The sequence below is a fragment of the Thermobia domestica genome, chromosome 7, assembly GCF_964235325.1.
Source record: "Thermobia domestica chromosome 7, izTheDome1.hap1.1, whole genome shotgun sequence".
NCBI lineage: Eukaryota > Metazoa > Arthropoda > Insecta > Zygentoma > Lepismatidae > Thermobia > Thermobia domestica.
Genome location: NC_137460.1, coordinates 73606931 through 73628986, shown reverse-complemented (window position 1 = coordinate 73628986; position 22056 = coordinate 73606931). Strand labels below are relative to the sequence as shown.

General features: G+C 37.1%; 1 protein-coding gene across 4 annotated transcripts in view; it reads left to right on the top strand.

Moving 5' to 3' along the window:
• Positions 1-15251: 15251 nt before the first annotated feature.
• The window catches only part of LOC145688893 (uncharacterized), a 399672-nt gene continuing 392867 nt past the window's right edge, over positions 15252-22056 (top strand). For 2 of the 4 annotated variants that reach the window (XM_081763055.1, XM_081763056.1), the window contains exon 1: positions 15256-16274. In XM_081763055.1, the coding sequence (XP_081619181.1) occupies positions 15796-16274 (479 nt within the window). In that variant the 5' untranslated portion in view covers positions 15256-15795. Of the gene's footprint in view, positions 16275-22056 lie in introns of all 4 variants that reach the window. The other 2 variants (XM_081763054.1, XM_081763057.1) reach the window with 2 other exon arrangements.

The following is a 22056-nucleotide window of genomic DNA, read 5'->3' as shown; positions in this document are numbered from 1 at the left end:
TCGTTAAACATTATTATTATTCTTATCCTTCAATATTCATCATACATCATATTCTTCATTACTTTAAATTCTTCATATTACATAACTATTTTACATTATATTCCGTCGAAGCTGTTTCAAAGTTAGTATTACACTTCTGACATAGTCATCATTACAAATCATAATTGATTCTCAATCCATACGCCTGTAACTTGTCCATCCTACCTGCAGTGTGGATCCTACGCAGTTTCGATCGTACGCAGTTTCAATCGTACGCAGTTTCGACGCTACGCAGTTTCGATCGTACGCAGTTTCGATCCTACGCAGTTTCGACGCTACGCAGTTTCGATCCTACGCAGTTTAGGTCGTGTGGAGTCCATGAATATAACCCTAATTTATAGCTGCACAGGTTAAACAAATTAAAGAGAAAGAGAAAAAATATATTTTTTTTTGAGCGCATGATTAAAACTTAAATTATTTCAGGGCAACTGCGTAGGACCAAAACTGCGTAGGATCGAAACTGCGTAGAATCAACACTGCGTACGATCGACACTGCGTACGATTGAAACTGCGTAGGATCGAAACAGGTTTTGAGCTGAATTTTTCGATCGTACGCAGTGTCGATGCTACGCAGTGTCGATCCTACGCCGCATTCACAGTGAGTTGCGCAGTTTGAGTAGCACGCACGAATAAACCACGCTTACATTTATTATATATAATAAATAAAATCTCATATTAGGACTAACTTCGCACACCAAACTTTTAACAATGCGACTTTCTAAATTCTGTTCTTCTTCTTCTTTATTTTTATTATTATTATTATTATTATTATTATTATTATTATTATTATTATTATTATTATTATTATTATTATTATTATTATTATTATTATTATTATTGTAAAAGCTATATGAAGCAATTACCTCGGCCAATTTCGCTAATACACACAATCCAGCAACCGGTAGTTGTAGAAATCAGGCTTTTGCAACAGCAATTGTTAGCTCAATCGGTAGAGCGCAGACTCTTGGATTCAAGGGTTGCAAGTTCGAATCTAGTGTAAGTCAAAAGATTTTTTTCTGATACAATTCTTGAGATGGAAATGTTTATCTCTTCACCTTTATCTCGTAATTCTGAATAGAGATGTTTGGATGTGAAGAAAAAGTATACTAGGATAAGAAAAGAAAGATAAATTACATGATATCTTCTGCAATTTTAACTATATTTTCACCTATCTAGGACGTTTCTACAAAGTTCAGACTTCTAGACCTCCTTTTCGCTCTCTTACGTGTCCTTTAACTAATTTCAACAATTACTTAGTGAGTCACATATACATATATTACAGATGTCTTATCTCTTTCTCTTCCCTCTACATCATGTCTGAAGATGAATGTTTTGACAATAGATTACAGACACGATTTTACAAATAATACGATGTGCGATATCAGTGATACATATCGTGGTGTTTAACTTAACATATAAAACAATAAATAGAAAAACTGAGAATACGAATCTTTTCGTGCACTGATGCTTCAAATCTGTGTTTTTACTCCCTATACCTATGTTAATTCCCTAGTCAAAATAAACTCTTCAAAATTAATCAAAAATTCTTATACAACCATCCCTTCCTTGGAGTACTGCGCGGTCACATACCCATCACTGCGATGTAAAGGCACTTCTGGCGACGAGGATACATTATTACCTGATTTCTGGTTAGGTTTCCTGTCAAAAATAAAATTTCCCAGGAGCTGGTCCGATGTCAATCGTGTCCCAAGTACAGAATGACAAGCATCGCGCCTTAATACTAGAACTTCGGAAATAGTCCCAATCAGAACAAAGAGTTTTGGCAACAGAAAATATAAAGCGAATAGAAAATAGTAAAAACGGGATGAAACCGGATTTTGTGAGGATATGGGCATCTCAGAGGAACGAAGAGGGGCTAAATTATTCTGCCAAATATCAGATTGGTGGATAATTTCAAGAATTTCTATCCAATTGCGGGTCTATGTTTTCGTATAGTATTAAAGTGTATAATTTCAATACTCATCCATTTGAAATGCCCATATACAGGGTTTACAATAAAATAATGTATGAATAAAGATATTATTCCCCGAAAATATAATTCCTACTAGATTATTCCGAAGCTCCCACATTAATTTTGATTTAAGTAAAGAACAACTGAATTTACTACATGGACCGAAAATTATATATTGAAAATTCTACAGTACACAGTACGTTCTACATATATTGGGTCCCTCCACACAAAAATTTCATTACCTCCACTGTAAAGGTACATTACACTAATGTATGTTTTCCGATTGGATTTCCAGTCAAAACTTTGAAAGCGTTCCTGCTTTCTTTCATTCTCGCTACATGACCTGCCCATCTGAGCCTCCTAGACTTGATGACTCTAACAATGCTTGGTAAATGGTGTAAATTATGCAGTTCCTCGTTATGAGGTTTCCGCCATTCCCGATTGTCGTTCTCTTTGAGTTCGAATATTCCTCTCAGGATTTTATTCATAAATACTTTCAGTTTGCTTTCTTCCCTTAAAATAAGCGACTATGTTTCGCAACAATATGGAACAACAGGCATGGTTATCGTTCTATATATATTTTGAGCTTCAAATTCCTCGACAGAATTCGAGACGACAGATGATTTTGAACTGAATAAAACATGAATTTCCTGCTTTCAGTCGACATTTAATTTCTTTGTGCATATGATTGTGGTTTGTTAATACTGATCCTGAAAGTATCCACTTTATCGAAAATATTATTTGATACTTTGATGTATCCATAATTTGCAGCATTACAATCCCAGTGAACTTCCATGTATTTAGCTTTTTTTGCATTTACTTCTAAACCTGCAAGCATTTAATAATGTCTCTGCATTTCTTGCTATTATTGTTTTATATTTTCCTATCAGATTTACTTTATCAGCATACGTCATAAACTGGTGAATACCATTCAGCTGTAGGCCCTGGTTTCTATCTTTGATTTTCTTTATAGCGTACTCCAGAATAAAGTTGAATAATAATATCGACAACGCATCTCCTTGTTTCAAGCCATTCTCGACGTGGAAGCTCGTGGATAAGAATTTTCCTATTCGGACTTTACTTTCGGATTCCTTTAAACACATCTTAATTAATCTAACTAGTTATTTTCTGTATTCCAAATTCTGCAAGAATGCAGTATAATATTTATCTCCTAATAGAATCTAAGCCTTTCTAAAAATCAATAAATAATTGATGTACCTGGGTATTGTATTCCCATTTCGTTTCGCGTATTTGTCGAATGGTAAATATCTGGCCCATAGTTGATTGATTTCGTCTAAGTCCACACTAACAATCTCCAATAATTTCATCCGAATATGGGCTTAATCTTGCAAATAAAATGTTTGAGGGAATTCTATATAATGTTGGCACAAGAGAAATGCCTCGAAAATTATTACAATCCGCTTTGTTGGCTTTCTTGTGAATTGGAACAATGATTTATTCTTTCCACTCTTGTGGTATTCCTCCTTGTTCCAGATAAGGAGAATGAATTTGCTCCACAATTTTCCTCTCTGGCTAAAATTAACTCAGCAGAATTTCGTCTACAGCCAAGGATTTGTGTTTCTTTAATTTCTTTATAGCAATTTCTACTTCTGTTCGACTAGGCTCTGAAATTTATGGTTCTGCTGTGCATTTCCCTTTCCCCACGAACATGAGTTTTTGGCTGCGTGTTAAGTAAATCGTCATAGAAATCTTTTCATCTATTCAAGATGCTATTTGTACCAGTAAGAATTGTTCCATTGTCTCTTTTTAATATATACGCGCGAGGTTGATACCCTTTCTTAAATTCGTTGATGCCCTTGAACATGTCTCGAATTTTTTTCTTTTATTATTATTATCTTTAAGTTCATTAATTTAAGCTTTCAAAAAATAACGTTTCTCTCTTCTAAACATTTTGGAACTTTCCCCTCTGATGTCCAGGAAATTTAGCGTATATCGTTCGGATTTTGTAGTCAACGCAATTTCGCCAACTTTCCCTTCTCCGTTAGTTTGGAGCATTCCTGGTCGAACCATGATTTGTTCCTATATATTTACACGTGTCCCAATTTTGCTCTTGCTGAAATTTTAATGCTGTCCCTAACTTGATCCCCAGTATCCTCAACATTAGAGCTCTCAAAACCTTCTAAAAATGAGAATTTATTACACTTCAATCTGATATTCCCCTCTCGCCTCGTTCTCTTTTCCAATTTCTTTAAACTAAACCTCTTCGTTTTTAGATGTTGAATATTCTCTTTATTCAACGATAATCTCTTTCTTGTTCTCCCTGCTAGCAGATAGTGATTAGTGCCACAGTCGAGTCCTCTGAACGAGCGAACATCAATTATGCTAGACTGTCTTCTTCTATCTATTAAAACGTGATCAATTTAATTGTGTGTTCTTCCATCTGGCGAGGTACATGTGTACCGGTATTTATGAACGTCGCGATGTAGGAATTTTGTACTCTTCACGATTAAGGTTTTTGTATGTTCCAAAGTTCACGAAACTAACCCCGTTGTGAATACTTTCCTTATGTAGGCTTTCTTTCCCTTTCACCGGTTTGAAAACATCTTGTAGTCCTACCTTCGAATTGAAATCCTCTAATAGGATTTTCATATGGTATCGCGAGACTTAGTTGAATACCCGTGATACTTCTTAAAAAGTGTCTTTTATATCGTCATCTTTATCTTCTGTTGGCGCATGTACATTTAAAGCAATAGATCACACCACCGACCCTTAAGAGTAATAAAAGAAAATCTATCATTAACTAGTTCAACCCGTTTAATTGCTGATATTAAAAAAAAAATCGAAATTAAAATGCTATTTGTGTGGTCACATACAGAGTAAATTTACAAAAGTTTACAATCACTAATGGAAATTAATGCTGTCACCCGTTTTGAACATTTTAAAAGCACATAGCCTAGTTTCTAATGTATTGAAATTTCATTTCTTATCGATAGTATGAAACGTTACAAATAGTTGTATTGCGAGTTTCCGTACCTGTTCTTCAAGTGGATTTGTAAACAACCAAAGGTAGTTTTGTTAAGTTTAACAGAAAAATCCAAAATACGCCTCTTGAAAACAGCTCGTATTTATATATATATATATATATATAAAATACATAATGATCGCTTTTGGCTGTTCAATGGTCTACCCATCAGCTTTATAAAAATTCAGTGTAGTATAACAATACCTGCTGCTTTTCTTATAGGTAAAGAAAAAAAGGGAAAAGCTTGCTGGGGTGAGTGTAGGGAGCGCCGAATTCTACTTCGCCCCGGTCGCCAAAATCTCTAGCTCAACGGCTCTGCAAGTGACCAATTACTTTTCTCAGATTGGCCCTAAGGTACATAGTTTTCTCGTAGATGAGACCTTTCAAAATCACTTACAAATAGCTTAGCTATATATTGTTTAATGAAAATCGTTAGCACCATCAATAAATTTCTACAAAGCTGTACGCTGAACTGAATTTGCTAAATAAACATTTGTTAAATTAGACGTGACTAAATTTCTTTCACGTCTTCAGACACTGCAGATTACTCCATTTCACAAAAATCGTTACTTCAGAAATGGTACATTCATCCCACCTCAAAAAAAAAAAAAAAAAAAAAAAAAAAAAAAAAAAAACGATAAACGGCCAGAAAATAAAGTTTTCTACCGACAGACTCAAGTGATTTTTTCCAAAGTCGACTTCTAATTAAATGACTTTCTCGTACTAAGAAACTATTTTTTTAATCATTTTTTTTTTTGAAAATCACTAGAGCCCTCTTCAAAGACAAAATTCAGGAGTCACTTGGAAATATGGTCCTGTCAATGCTACGAAACGAATAGAAATAGCAATTGCTTTCTCGTACGGAGAAGCAAATTTTTATTTAAAAAGAAATATGAAAATCTCCTCAGTTGTGTTCACCATGAATTTACAATCCTTCAAATTCAAATGCACACTTTGGATTATGAGATACGTACAATGAACACTCCCAGGTCGCAAAGTTCTATTCAGAGATTTATGGAAGATGGTGCAGCGTTACGAAGAGTGTTTGGAACGGCGTAGTGATTATGTGGAAAAGTGAAGTAGCTCCCTAGGCACCTATTTCTGGCAATAAATCCTATTCCGCACGAGCGTCTGTTTTTTTTTTTTTTTTTTTAATCACCAAACGGCCCTTACTTTTGGAATACGCCTCATGTACATGTCACGATGGGCCATGACAAACAATTGTTCGAGATATCGATGAAAAGACCAATATTTCGTGCACATTGCTTCGAAGACACATATCGAAATCGTACAAATAGGTAGCACACATAATAGGCATTATACACGTCTCACATTCATTACACTTACAGGTCCCAGTGTTCCGCACAAAATTCCGGAATTCGTATTAAAATTTCTGTCTGCCCATTGAATTGATATAATTCAAAATTGCTTGCTTTCACAATAATGCAAGTGAGCGGGAAAATAAAGAGGTTTTCACAAATTTGTTTGGCTTCTTTCTTTCACTGTTGGCTAGGTCTTGCGTGTGTGTGTGTGTGTGTTTATGTCTGGGTATGACAAACGGTTTTGCGAACTCGAAATATTTTAACAACCGGTTCTAGTGAACCGCTGCAAACCAGCTGAATAGCACCACTGCTTCTATGTATGGTAACTCGTGCCATAAATAGCTCACGGTTCAACCATATGGAAAGGGAACTTCTGGAAAACACATCCGATAACTAAATAGCTAACGAGAACCTTCATTTCAAATAATTGACAGTCGTTTGATAACTCCACGTGGAGTCTTAGTTGACACAGTTTCAAAACGCTGTCCTTCAACTTAGTTAAAAGAAAATGTTTAATATATAGTACGTTATACTGGATTCCCTGTTAGGGGGCGAGGTGGCCCAGTGGTAGAGCGTTCACCTCCGGTGCTTGGGGTCCCTGGTTCGATCCCATCTCGCACCGTATGGACTGTGTGGTGGACAAACACCGTGCTCGTGGGTTCTCTCGTTTCTTCATTCCACTATTTCATTCATTTCTCATAATCACCGTCTCCTTTAGCCTAACCGGCACAACCGTGGGACCTAAAACTCAAAGAGTTCAAGACAGAGTGGATTCCCCGGTCTCAAGACCAACTTCCTTGTTCTTACATTGACTGAATCTGTTTCATATTAGGCATTGGCACAGTGTACGTTGCAACCTCACAAATGCAATCAAAAGAGGGATGGAGGCAGGAAGGAATGCTGTTGTAAAAATCAGCATTGGAACTTTAATGAAACTTCTGAACTCCTGTTGGGTGAACGTACTATGCACCTGATTCGCACATAGATATGAGGGTCACAAGGTAATAGGTTGAAAATTATTATATACTACTAAAGTTATGCAGTAGTAAAAGAGTAAGGCATGGATGTGGACTTTCACCTCTCCTGTTCAACGCCTATATGGAAGAGACTATGAAAGTATTCTTTGATAAAAACAAGAAAGGCGTAAAAGTAAAAGACCAGGTTTTCAGCACAATAAGATTTGCTGATGAAATAGCACTGATAGCGGAGAACGAAAATGGCTTGCAGGAAGCACTTTCAAACTTAAACGACATACTGAAAAAAAAAAGTAAAATGAAGATAAATAAGAAGAAAACAAAAGTGATAAAGCGTATAAGAGCAGGACAGGAAGGACCAAACGTATGGCTAGACGGAGAGAAAATAGAAAACGTTAAGACGTTCCCCTATTTAGGAAGTCTAATATTCTCGGATGGAAGAAGTGAAAAAGATATAAGTTTCGGAGTAGCACAGGCTAAAGAAGCATTCAATAGGAAAAGAGGACTGCTAACACAGTGTCGCACTGGCCAAGTTGAGGGCCCTTGGCGCGGGTACTTAAAAGCCTCCATATATATATATATATAAAACTTAACACGTCAGTTGCAAAATATAAGTGACAAAATCATGTTTTCTGTACGGACTAAAGGAGGGCCTTTGCTAAGTACAAAGTTTCAGTGGCACGCGGGACCGTACTAATATGAGCAAGGAGGACCCGAGAAGACTTCTTTCGTAAAGACGAACTTAGGCTTCCCGAACCTTTTTGAGAGGAAGACTCAAGAAATCATTTGCGATCACGAAATTTCGACCAAGGCCTACAGGCCCTATGCCTCGTGATCCCTGCGGGGCCCATCGGGCCTCGGACCCTTGGCGATTGCCAAGTAGCCAATGTGGCCAGTCCGGCACTGTACTAACATCAAGAAATGTGTCGTTGGACGTTCGTAAATGATTTATTAAGACCATCGTGTGGAGCGTGGCGCTTTACGGATCAGAGACTCGGACATTGAGGAAAGCTGAAATATCCAAGCTGGAAGCATTTGAAAATTGGCGTTGGTGCAGAATGCTGCGCATATCAGGGACCGAAAGGAAACGACGTATTAAAGGAAGCTAATGAAGGACGATAGATCATCAAGATAATAGGAAAAAGAAGAAACAGTATGATTGGCCATCTTATTCGGCACTCCAATTGGCTCACCGTGCTGATAGAGAGGAAAGGCATATGGGAAACCAGGAAGAGGAAGACCAAGGATAGAATTTTTAGATGCAGTCACGAAGAAGAGGCCTTATCAAAGTATAAAATAGCTCTTCCAAGGGAGAAAAAAGATTTAAAATTTCCATGTTGTCCACCAACCTATGGTTGAGGTGAACAAGAAGAAGACTTAAGTTATGAAAAACATTTATTAGTAAATCTGGACTGATGACATTAACGAAATAAATAATAAATAATGAGTTAGGTTCCGGCTTGACTTGAATTAACGAAAGTGTTTAAAAACCCTAAATAGATTTCTTCCACTTTCTCTCAAAAAAAGTTCAAATAGCATATAATTATATAACGCTTTTGCCATCTATCCATAAATAAAACACTACATACGGTACATAAGTATCAATGTGAAACTAAATAGAACATGTGTTTTAGGAAGAAAAGTACAATAACATTCAATACTAATTCTTACTTCAATACTATTTGGTCTAGGAATTAATTCGTGCGGGTGGACAAGAGATGGCGCAAGGAACGGAGCGTCCCACAGTTCCGTGTATCCACACATGTGTTGCAAACCCCTGTCATCGCGTATCGTTCGTAGTATAGGGCAGTGGATTAAAGCGTCAACAACACCAGTTTGTAGTTAAGTGAACATGGCGCAATTTGTGCCTGATAAAGTGTTTTTGCGGGGTGTCCTGCTGCATTACTTTAACATGCAGACTGAAAGTCATCGTATTTTGGTGGAAGTGTATGGTGACCATGCTCTAGCTGAGCGAACGTGTCAGAAGTGGTTTGCACGGTTTAAAAGTGGTGATTTCGGCTTGGCAGACCAAGAGCGAGCTGGACAGCTAAAAAAATTTCAAGACGAAGAATTGACAGCATTGCTCGAGCAGGATTCGTGTCAAACGCAGGAACAACTTGCAGCAGCATTAGGCGTTGATCAAACAACAGTCTCCAAACGCTTGAAAGCCATGGGAATGATTCAAAAGATGTCACATTGGGTTCCACATGAATTGAAAGATAGAGACGTTGAAAGACGAAAAACCATTTGTGAATTGCTGCTTCAACGACTGAGCAGAAAGGGGTTTCTGCATCGAATTATTACGGGTGATGAGAAGTGGATCCATTACGAGAACCCTAAACGAAAAAAGGCCTGGGTGAAACCAGGTGAACCAGGTCCATCACAACCAAAACGAGATATTCACTGTGCAAAGGTTATGCTGTGCATATGGTGGGATATGAAAGGTGTGGTGTACTATGAGCTGCTGCAACCGGGTGAAACTATGAATGGAGAACGTTATCGACGACAATTAATGCGTTCGAAGCAAGCTCTGGCCAGAACACGACCAGAATGGGAGAACAGACATGATAAACTTATTGTTCAACATGATAATGCTCGCCCACATGTCGCAAAACCGGTCAAAACCTATTTAGAAAATGTCGGATGGGAAGTTTTACCCCACCCGCCGTATTCACCAGACGTTGCTCCTTCGGACTACTACTTGTTCGATTGCATGAACAACGATTTGATTGGACAGCGGTTTACTTCTTCAGAAGATATCGAAACATGGGTCTCTGACTGGATCGCTTCCAAGGATGAGGACTTCTTTCGCCACGGAATCCGTACATTGCCTGACAGATGGGCGAAATTGGTGGCTAGCGATGCACAATATTTTTCTTAAGGTATTTATGTATTTTGTGTTTGTACTACAGCTTCAATGTGTGCGTACCAACCGCACGAATTAATTCCTAGACCAAATAATTTCAATAAGAATTCTTGTAAATACATTCAAAATAAAATTTTAACTTCTTAAACATATTAGAAACAGTATGAATTTGTTTAAAAATTCTAAGTATTTGGAAATTGGTTAATTTTTCATTCTCGCATACCCTCTTGTATGCATTATTTTAACCATTACAATTCATGCTTTCACGAATTTCTTTCGAATGAAAACTAAAAATGAATTTAGCTCTATCTCACGCATTTATGCCCTATGAGGAGTGTTTCTTCCAGACATGCCTTTGGGGGGCATTGCGACCTGGGGCTCTGAGAGTGCCCCCCCAGGAGACCAAAATAATGCGTCTATAATAGAATAGTACCAGCAGTGCCTCCCAGGAATACTAAGTGTGCCCTCCTGGAACACTGTTTCTGAAAGAAACACTCTGCCTGTGAGCATTGGAGCCGACTTCTGCTGATTTTTTCTTGGGGGGGGGGGCGTTCCGTTATATGTATTTCGTTGTCATATAATCAAATACAGGTCCAAACAAAGCTACCAAGATTCTGGGGATCCAAATAAACTCGGGGGCCTGGACCCCAACGATCGGTGCATGTCTGTAAGAGTAACGAAAGCAAATGACAATTAAAGAAATAATGCAAAGAGAATACGATAGGAAAAGTGAGAACCAAGAGAAATAATACAAACATAAAATTATCAATCAAAAATAAATTTGTGCAGAAATTGAACTAGAGTCCTCTCGTTAAAAAATATATATTATCTAACACTGCAGTCCACTCAGATCTATGACCGATCAGGTGGAGCACACAAGTTCGAATACCATGATTAGTAAGTACATCCTTTTCTAACGAAGAATTGATCATTGCTTTTGCTGCTTTTCTATATGAAAGTTGCTTTTCTGTATCAGAGTTTGGTACCACTTTCTATTACATATAATGAACAACGTAAGAATATGTTTCCTTATCGAGAACCGAATGCTGATTCATGCATGTTATAACAATCAGCATCACGTAACAAAGAACACGGCAGTAGTGTCACACAAGCAGTGTTGCTATTGCAACTAGTGATGAGCAAAAAAGCAAGATCAAGACCAAGACCCGGGTGGTTTTGGTCTTGGTCTTGCACATCCAGTCTTGGTCTTGGTCTTGCACTGGAACCCGTGGTCTTGGTCTTGCTTGCAAGTCTCGCAAGTCTTGCTTTTAAGAAATCTTGTGCTTTTCATAGGTAAATTTTTCTTTGGAAATAGGGGATAATAAATTCTAAAATGCGCGAATAGTAACGGAAATACAATGTGTTTCTAAATATAATAGATATAATAAATATAATAAGTATGATAATAGGATACATCATAGGCGATGACCTTTATTTTTTCAATTGATACCCATGCTTCACTACTTATAAGATAAATCACATTTCATAATTAATTTATATTTTTAACAGATCCAATACTCCACTGGTTCCCAAACTGGAGAGGCTACCCCTGATACGCATGAAAGAAAATCAAAACGGCACAGATTACTGAAATCCCATGAATTGCAAAATTACTTTAACATTCTAAAGGCATCAGATTTTTTTCTTTTCAACCACGATTAGCTAATCTTTGTATTGAACAAACTTCTAATTAAATATTGAGATTTTGTTTTACTGATTTCATAATCTATAGGGCAGAAACATGGACATTACGCAAAAGCGATGAAAAAATCGAGGCTTTGCAAACGTGGACATAAAAAAAAAAAAAAAAAAAGGATTGAATTAGCTGGGTTGAACGGAAGACGAATGAGAAGGTGTAATACTGCTTGTAGACGATCCAAGAAAGCTTGAACAAGAGTCTTGTTCAGGACCATTCAAGACTATTTGATTTTTGTTTTGCATTCAATAGTTTCGTTCAAGAGATTTCGTTTCGGTCCTGTTCTAAACAATCCAATTCAAAAGCATTCAATAGCCAATCACCGCTCGAATTGAGTGCAGGAAAATACAAAACAACTATGATGGCGTCGTGAGACAGAGCGGCAGTTCTTGAATAAATATCTTTTTATTACTCTTTTCCTTAACTATCTGATGTTCAAAATATGCTTATCTGCGCTGGATATTGTTAGTATTTTTGTTGACAATATACACGATTGATGTAGTTACAGTGCTTGTATGCCCATAACTATTGTTAAATCTTGAGGCAATGATAGGTATAAGTATTATTTTGAGAATTTAATATACAAGAATATCGGGTGTAGATTAAGAACGTAGAGTTCATCAAATAAAATTAATATATATATATATATATATATATATATATATATATATATATATATATATATATATATATATATATATATATATATATATATATATATATATATATATCTGACTTTTCTTGCTTTAATAAGACGTTTTGTACTCTTATTAATCTGGGGTAATAAAAGAAAACAATTGCGTACAGGTTGATATTATGATCGCAAACTTTAGTACCCTGGAAATTATTACATGTTATCCTATTATAAAATATGCAATTATTTTATTATGTAATTTACATGTAGTATTTCAGGAATTATTCCTTAAGGTAGGAGTTGTTTTCATGCGTGCAGGTTAATTTTACGAGGACTTTCCCGGAAGGTACAAATGAGCATCCAGACTTATGCCACATATACGAAAGTGAAAACCCCACTAAAATCGAGAATGCTATTTAACAGTTTCAGCGCAGGAACGTAGAACGGGGCCCGTGGGCCCGTCGAGAGCAGGCGCGTCATCGATGGAGGTTATTGCCATGCCAGTCTCACTTCCACTATTACTGTTGCAGAGACCTCCAAAATTCGAATATTTACGGAAGTTTGTGATATTATAGTGTCGTTAGTTTTATAACACTGAATAATAAGTGGTATGTTAAGTTTTTGTTGTTTCATATGTAGATTTGAAATATAATCTGACATAGTGGCATTTGAGAAAATAAAGTTTATGTTCAGTTGGCAACATTGTTAATCTGATGGGCTGCCATAATATGTTGATCAACGTTCCCTACCGATATTTCATGCTGTAAACTTTCAGGATTTTTCACCGATTAGTTTAAAAGTTACAAGAGCGTTTCAAGAAAAATGGTCCATCCTGTATATATATGTCACATTTTTTTTTAAAAAAATCCCTTTTTGTGTGACAAACTCGTATTTTGGATAGCGAAAGAAATTAATAACATTATTTTATTATTTGAAATAGACATGTTAAAATAAATATTTTTGTGTATTGCAAACAGTATAATAATGTAAAGCAAATTAGGGGGTAAACCAATAAACTAATAAAATTATATTTTTGTAACGCAGTGGGTGTCACGTCAAAAGGGCTCGGACAGAAAGGCCCGAGTCAAAACGACTCTGCGTCAAAAGGGCCCCACCACAAAAGGTCTCCACAGCAATAAAAGCCTATAGCCTGAAAAGCCTGTAATGCTTACTAGATAAAAAAAAAAAAATATTCTGTGGACAGTGTGTCTGATTTATTTGCGTTGAAAAGACATATATGTGGACATATATATCTATATAAAGAGTTAGTCACAAATATTACGACAAGCCAGTAATAACGATACGCGTGGACGGTGAGGTGATTTTGAGTTTTACGTCCCGTTCAGCAGCAAGGCTATATGAGACGTGGACCTACTGATTAACGTGGAATCCGAACCACATGAGCTCCCGCCGGGAATAGAACGCGTGGACGGTGAAAAAGTAAATGTTGCACACGAGTGTTGATGCAAAAACTGCATTAAATGAGGGCATGGCAGATACCTTGGATTCCGCCATATTGGATATCATACATTTTTTTAAAATGGAAATGGGTATGTTTGACATATCAGTTTGGGCTAGAATCTACCCATAAATGAGAGTGTGAATTATTATTTTTATCTATCTTCATTCTAAGAGGCTTTTGACGCGGAGTCATTTTGACTCGGGCTTTTCTGTCCTCGCCCTTTTGTCCGGACCCTTCTGACTTAGAATCAATACAGTGATAATCATTCCCTTTTATTAACCATTTCTCTTCTTAAACCTACAAAGCATATTAGTGGGAAGTTTAATACTGATTTTTAGAGAGAAATCGAACCCTAGTCTCTCCCCCAAAGAAGCGTACGATAATCATTTAACACAAGCAAGCTCAATATGCTTAAGAAATACTGTAGGTAAAAGAGAGTTAAGTTTATTAGATTGTATCAGATAGTATCAAAGACTCATTCTATATCGAAAAGTCCTCTTTAAGGATACCATGGATATGAAAGGAAAGAAAAAAAGGATAAACGAGATGGTAAGATTTTTATTTGATTTCAATTTAGCGTTCCTTTCAGCAGCGAGGCTATATGAGACGTGGACCTACAAAGTAACGTGGGATCCGAAACACATAAGCTCCAACCAGCAATCGAACCCGGGTCTCCTACGCCAAAGAGGCATACTCTAACCGATTAGCTACTAGGAAGCCTCGAGATAGAAAGAGACTTTTGATTTTTGTTGTCATTTTATTCTTATTTAACGTCTTGTGAGCAATGAAATAAACAAAAGCGAATGTAGTTTCTTAAAATTAACGATATTACAAGTGTTTTGCAACACATGTTGCTTCCATCCAACAGGTGTAGGACTTCGCACATTTATGACAAAACAGGTGGCACACAGTTCACTCACCTGTTGCCCGAAATAGACAATGAAAGATTTGTCAATGTGCTTGTCTCTACTATACATACAACCACCAACATTGGTAATCTATTATATAACTTGCCCATGAATCTATACGTACCTTGACCTGTAGATATGATAGGTTATTTGGGTATATAGGCCGAGAAAGAAAGAAGACATTGAGAAAGGCTGTTTTAGCTAGACTATACGTAACACACGTTTATGATTTCGTGATGCTTTCTATTTCTATATTTGTTTTAATATTACGTATGTGTAACTATGATCAGTCAATATTGACATATTTCAGATTAGGTAAATTCAGAGTTAAAAACAAAGGACGAACATTTTTTTGATCTGAAGAAATTTATAGAAAGTCCGAGTAATGTATTGTTTAAGTTAAAAATTCTAGTTGCAGACACTTTTACTGCTAACTACATAAATTACGGTAAAATACAATAATCTTTTTTTCTCGGCTGACTGCAGTTGTCTTCAGTGTCTGTCCTTGTTTTTATCTTTTTAATTTCTTGGCAGCCAATTGAAAGGTCTTCCTTTATGTGTGTGTGTAAAGTCTCGAATCTCTACCGCATGGAAGCGTTGCTGCTGTATGCAATGAACATTACTGGAGTTTCGCTATTGTGCTCCACCATTCAGTCAGTAAGACATTATCTATTCCAGTTCGTCGAGCTGCGTATTGTGTCCATAGGAGCGAAACACATTGAGAATCGAAAAAGAAGCCGCGATCGCGCCAGAAGCTGGGGCAACAGACAGAGAGAATATGCGAGGTCTGAAGTTGTGTGCTTGCGAGTAAAGTTTCTCTCTCGACACTAAGTGTCGAAAAAGCGCCTTTCGTTGCCTAGCAACCGCAAACAACCTCAACTTTTCCCGCGCGTTTTCTCTTTGGCCCGGTTTTCGCGCAACTCGTTTTTCCTCTCGGTTATGGTGGAAGACGTGGACGGCGAGTTAGTTGAACGTGGCCAGCTGGAGAAGCAACGAGCCAAGCGATATCACAGTGTCAAGTGCGAAGCACCTAGTAATGCTCTACGGTTCTCGTTTTTAAACACGCTGACGTCAAGAATCAGATTTTCCAGTGGTGTTGCTGCTAGTTCTTTCCACATTGGTGGCGTTGATAGTGATAGTGGCGAAGCGTCGTCTTTGAGTGATAACAACAATAGCCCTTCCCCACTCAGAAACCTGCTGCCCAAGTCAAAACGGGCCCGGCCCGGCGGGTCTCAGGCGAAGGTCGAAGAAGGGCTGAGTGAGACCCAAGGAGGCGAAGAAGAAGACGAACAACCTGATTCAAAAGGAATGGCCGGACCAGCTGTACGAGAAAAAGAGGTTGTTCCTCCTCTTCCTCCAAGATACAGGTTTCGAGACCTCATCATGGGCGATTTTGCCTTCAACGATGACGGTGAAAGGTAAGTACCATTAACGATCTCTTGTTAGGAGGAAATATCAAGAGAATGGTTGTTGGATAACAGTACTCGTTAGGTAAAAAATATTTGGATATTATCTGCAATTCGATTTCATTATTATAATATATATCATTATTATCATATGCAGTGGTGCCCACCACCCCTCATGTCCACGACGCACCCCCCTTCAATTGCCTATCCGTAGGTGTTCTTCCATGAAAAAAAAAAACTTTTCGATTAATTTTTACACCTTCTCAAACATATTTATATAGATTTTACCCCCCCAACTATTTCAATGACGCAGTTTGCGTCATAGCCCCCCCTTGTGGGCACCCCTGTCATATGAATTCTACCCTTATTGGCGGGTCACTTACCTCAGCTGAGAAGCTTCAATGCTCAACGTTTCTCCGCTAATCTCTTCGTATTTATGTATGCTCTTTCTGCTTTTATATCGTCCATTAATTGTAGCCTCCTTCGCCCCCTCCTTCCCTCTTTTTCCTACCACCATACCCTCTAGCATGTCCCTCATGATACAATTTCTTCTTAGGCAATGTCCCAACCAGTTTATCTTCCTCTTCTTAAAATAGTATCTAGAAGTGTCCTTTTATTCCCAACCATTTCTAACATCATCTTATTCGTTTTCCGCTTGACCCAATTAATTTTTCAATTCTTCTCCACACTTACATTTCGAAACTTCCAGTCGCTTTTCATCAATATTTGCGTAATATATCAAGCAAAATAAAAATATGGTTGAAGAAAAGAAACGAATTTAAGTAAGAATTTTCGGAGGAAACTCGACAAGAGCATTATTACACATGTTTAAATATATAAGCTGAGTTAAAGGTGTTAACTGTCCAGCCGAATGGTTGGAGCGAGTGCCTTCGGTGCGCATGATTTGAAGTTCAATACTCTGGTGAGAGTACTTTGCAACAGGTGGCTTACCACCTATGAACCATACATCAAAAACTAAAACACTAGCTAAACGAACACACCGAAAAACAAATTACATAAATCAGGGGAGGGACAGGGTGGCTCAAAAGTAGAGCGCTTACTACCGCTGTGTGGGGTGCCAGTTTCGATCCCCGGCCAAGTATGTTTGTGGTGGACAACACTGTGTCCGTGGGTTTTCTCGGGATACTCCCGTTTCCTCACACATTCTCATTCCACCAATTTTTCCATCATCATTCATACTTTAGCGTAAAAGGCATAATTATGGGATGTTAAACTGAAAGATTTACGAAATTACATAAACCAATAAATAAATAAATAAATAAATAAATAAATTGATAAAAATAGCTAAGCTCATCTGCACTTTTTAAAATTCTGTCAATAACTTAGAGACATTGAAGAATATCAAAGAAACGTAGGAAGCAAACCAGATTGTATCTATATACAAAATGCTGTTTCCAGTTTTTTTTTTTTTTTTTTTTTTAATAAAGCAGAATTTTGGGTGCACAATTTGACGTCATAATTGCTGGGGACCCAAATTCATACACTATACGAAACGTCTTGCAAACCATTATTCATTGATATAATACGTTTAGTAGATGTTATCTTGGTTTACTTTCTATATTTCTCATTTTCTTCATTCTCTTTACGTTACTCACTAAAATTCAAGATGGGGTAGGTTAGTGAAGAACCTTAAGCGTTTAAGGAATCATGCAACTTACGTTTTACATCTACGACATTGGAAAATTGATCGTCGCCGAGTGACTTGCTGTAAATGAATTTCGAGACCTAGCACTACTACACATTCAATCAGAATGATGAAGCTTTTATTCTATTACTAACAATAATCACATACAACATAACACTGATTGTGGGGTCACACGGTGACTCAGTGACAGAGCGTTACCTCTGGTGCATGCCGTCTCTAGTTCGATCTCCGCCCAAATAAATTTGGGATGGACAACATCATATACGTGGGTTTTCTCGGGGAACTTCTGTTTCCTCCCAAGGGGCGGTGGCTCAGTGTAGAGCGTTCACCTCTGGTGCTTGGGGTCCCTGGTTCGATCCCAGCCCCCGCCAAGTGAACTTTGTGGTGGACAAACACCGTGTGCGTGGGTTTTCTCGGGGTTCTTCCGTTTTCTCCCACTTTCTTGATTCCACCATTTCATTAATCACTCATCATCACCGTCTCCTTTAGCCTAACCGGCATAACCGTGGGACGTAAAACTCAAAGATTTCATTTCATTTTCCGTTTCATCCCACCAATTACTCCATCATTCACTTGCTCTATTCATCCATCTTTTTAGCATAAAGGGCAAGATTACATTTCTTAATACTGATAACCATCCTAGCAGTAAGCGGAGCGATGATGCATTATTTCTTTCATTCTGGATTGTTTTTAAAAACATCCCAGTAATAAAGTAAATGTACTTACATGTTTACTATTTTCCTTTTTTCGTAGCCTCAAAAGAGCTATTACAAAAATGACAATGTTTTTGTGACTAGACACTCATGAGGTAACCTATATACAATAACATAACTGAAATACGTTGAGAAAAAAATTGAAACTTACTGGAATATTATTTTAGTTTTCATCCAATAAGTGCCCTGTTATACAACGCACTTATGCAGTACCTTAACACTCTTAAGCCATCAGTTAATGGACAGTAATATATGTAGTAATAAATAGCACCGTTATTTAATGAAATGACTGAAAAAGTAACATACACTAGTCAATCCATTTCGAAGAAATTGACACAATTTATTATTTCAATGTGCTTGGCTGTCCTTTGTTCAGTCTCCTCCTTGTGTTTCCATATTTACATGATTTTAATCAAGTGCCTTCTCTCTGTTGTCTGTTTGGTTTAAATTATATAGAATAAACGTAACTTGCACTTAACACAAGAATCAGGAGATAGATATACGTAGGGTTGCCAGACTTCTAAATCCAGAAAGGATACAACTGTGACCCATCATCATTAAAACATTCAGCAATTGCCTACACTTAAGTTTATTTACGGTAACCTTTTCATTTTTTAAAGTTTAAAAGATGTGAAAAAGTTTAAAAGATGTCTAAAGGAAGGAAATAAAGGAAAGATGTGTTGCCAGGCAAGGAGATTTTAGCAAGAAGCAGCTGCTTGAAAGATGCTTCGTGCAGCGTATTGGAACTTTGCTATTATAGACCTGGACCTGGCAAAAAAGATCTGGAAACCCTGACTTGCTCACAGTATGATTTATAACTCTGGCGAAAGTAAAATTACTGAGTAGCCACCTAGATTGCGTTCGCTGAAGGGGGTAACGCTTCGAAAACGTATTCTCAAATAGCCACAGACTTAGATATCTTTAAAAACAGCAGGCGATCTGTTGTTCCGAAACGCACCAAATACGCTCGAGCCGACGTTCTCTGCGCGTTTTTATTGCTTTCGTGTTTGTAACGCATTGTGATTAGCTATCCACATTTAAATACATGAACAGCGTATTCTAAGTGTACGTATGAGCAATAGAAACGTATACGTTGCGAACGCTTCAAATAGCCGCCCTATTAGTCTTCAGTAAAAGTTTTGTTTCTCTCTTCAATAATCATTGCTGTCGTTTAACTTACAGGGCTTAATATGGGATATTAAATTTAGTATTCTAGTTAAAAGCATTTTACTCTTTGGAAAACTTGCAAAATAGCAGAAGAAATTTTTGCAGATATTCTCGGTGAGCTTCTCGTACTTCACTATATGTTTCGCGTACGCCCTCCAATGCAGAAGACCGGGTTCGATTTCCGGTAAGAGTTCATGTGGTCCCGATCTCATTTTACGCTATAGGTCCATGTCTCATATAGTTTTGGTATAGAGGAGAGGCACTGAACTCCAAACCAACCAATCCACCACTCTTCAAAAAAAAATAGCTATTTCTAGTGGTAAGCAAACCTAAGTTTTCAGTATTTTTAAATTCTCATATACACTCGAAGAAATAGATATTTTCCTCCTCACAATACGTTTGGCAACATTGCACCCGCCCAAAATGAGGGGAAGAAGAGGAAACCACCTATGCAGGAGCAGTGTTGCCAGTAAACCTACTATTCTGATCAGATTTGCTTAGGTCGAAGGGATAATTTCAAATTCCACCAGTGTACGTAAAATCTAATACATTAGAATATTTTGTTTATATAGGATCAATATCAAATACAGCCAATCGGATAGGTAGAACTAAGTCGTGAACTTTCAGCTGAAATACAACGTTCTAAAGAACTGTTTCTCAAGCTTTTCTCAACTGAAATCATTTTTATTAATCACAATGTTCAACAGATCACCCTTCTTTTGTCCCCTTCGAAAGAAAATTTATATACAAATGATCTAAAAGATGTTTTGAGCATATACCATTAAACTTAAGTTTTTAAGGAATTTGATTTACCAACGAAACTTCTTTACATATTTAGCCTGTCAGTCCACGCGTCCGTCCGTCCGGAAGACCATAGACTTCTCAAGAACTACTTGATAGATCATAACCAGGTTTTGCGAGGATGTAGAGGCTCGAAAGTTACGAATCAAGTTAGCTAATGGAGATATTCTATTCACCGGAAGTGGTAGGAAATCAACTACTTCCGGTTTTCAAGTTAATCACTATACAGAGCGGAAACGGTAATAAATAGTGAGAAGTGGTTTCGTGCAGTCGATTAACTGTCCCAAGTATACATTTCACTTCCATACTTAACTCTCTACTAAAACCGGAAGTGTTATAAATCCATTCGACTTCCAGTTTCAGTACTTTCAGAAATCCACTTAAACTTCTACATAGAGCAAACACGTCGAGAGAGAGAGAGAGAGAGAGAGAGAGAAGCAGTTTCAAAAAATCAATTTAGTATTCTAATAATACGTACTATCTTCTGTATTATCCTTTATTCAAATCTTAAGTGGCAGAAAACAACCATTTAATGTTCATTGCTATAGAGAAAAAAAAATGTTCCATCTCCACTCTAATCTTCCAAATAAAACCGGAAGTAACAGAAATGTACTTATCACTTCCAGTTTCAATATACGCTGGTGTAGAAAACGTCATTTCCTCTTCCTGTTTAGCTAACTGGTTACAAACAAACCAGCTTTGAGCGGGTTATATAAAGAAGTTTACATGGTACTCGCTTCTGAAACTGATTTCTTTCGCTTTCGGATATAACCATAACAGTTTAAGAGATACATGCATTTTTTTTTCGTTTTCCCATGAATGGAATTAGAAATATTGTACTATATAATATATTAAAGAGAAATAATAACAAAGCCACCCTCTACAACAAGCGATGTAATGATTAATTATGTGCCGGTGTTGGGCGAACAGATATATCGCAATCTGTTTGAAGAATACTTTCTCTCCTTGCATATTCTGCCAGAAAGAAATTAAAATACACATATCACATATTTTTACCAGAAGCATCCTCTCTCTATGTCTTTTGTGACAGTTTAGGCTTATTTCGCTATTTAATATATATTAATACTCAGAACACTCTAATATCGTTTCTTAGTAAACAGATAACTGAATCATACGCTTAAAGACACTATACACAGTAGGGTGCATCGAATTTCCACTTTTTATGAAATCAGCTTACCCTTAGTGATATTTTTTTTGCGAAATGGCCTCCATATAACGTGTAAAAAATTGCAAGTCGATTTGTCAATATCTTTAGGTGCCACCAACGGCCAAAAGTTTTGAAATTTTGTTAAAAAATAAATGTTATTTTAAAAAATGTAAAATATCTAGTTTTATGAAATATGGTTATCCTATGTGGTTTTGTTTCTGTAAAAGGTCAATATTTTACGTGAAAAAAATTTCAGCTTGATGGGTCAAGTCATTCAGG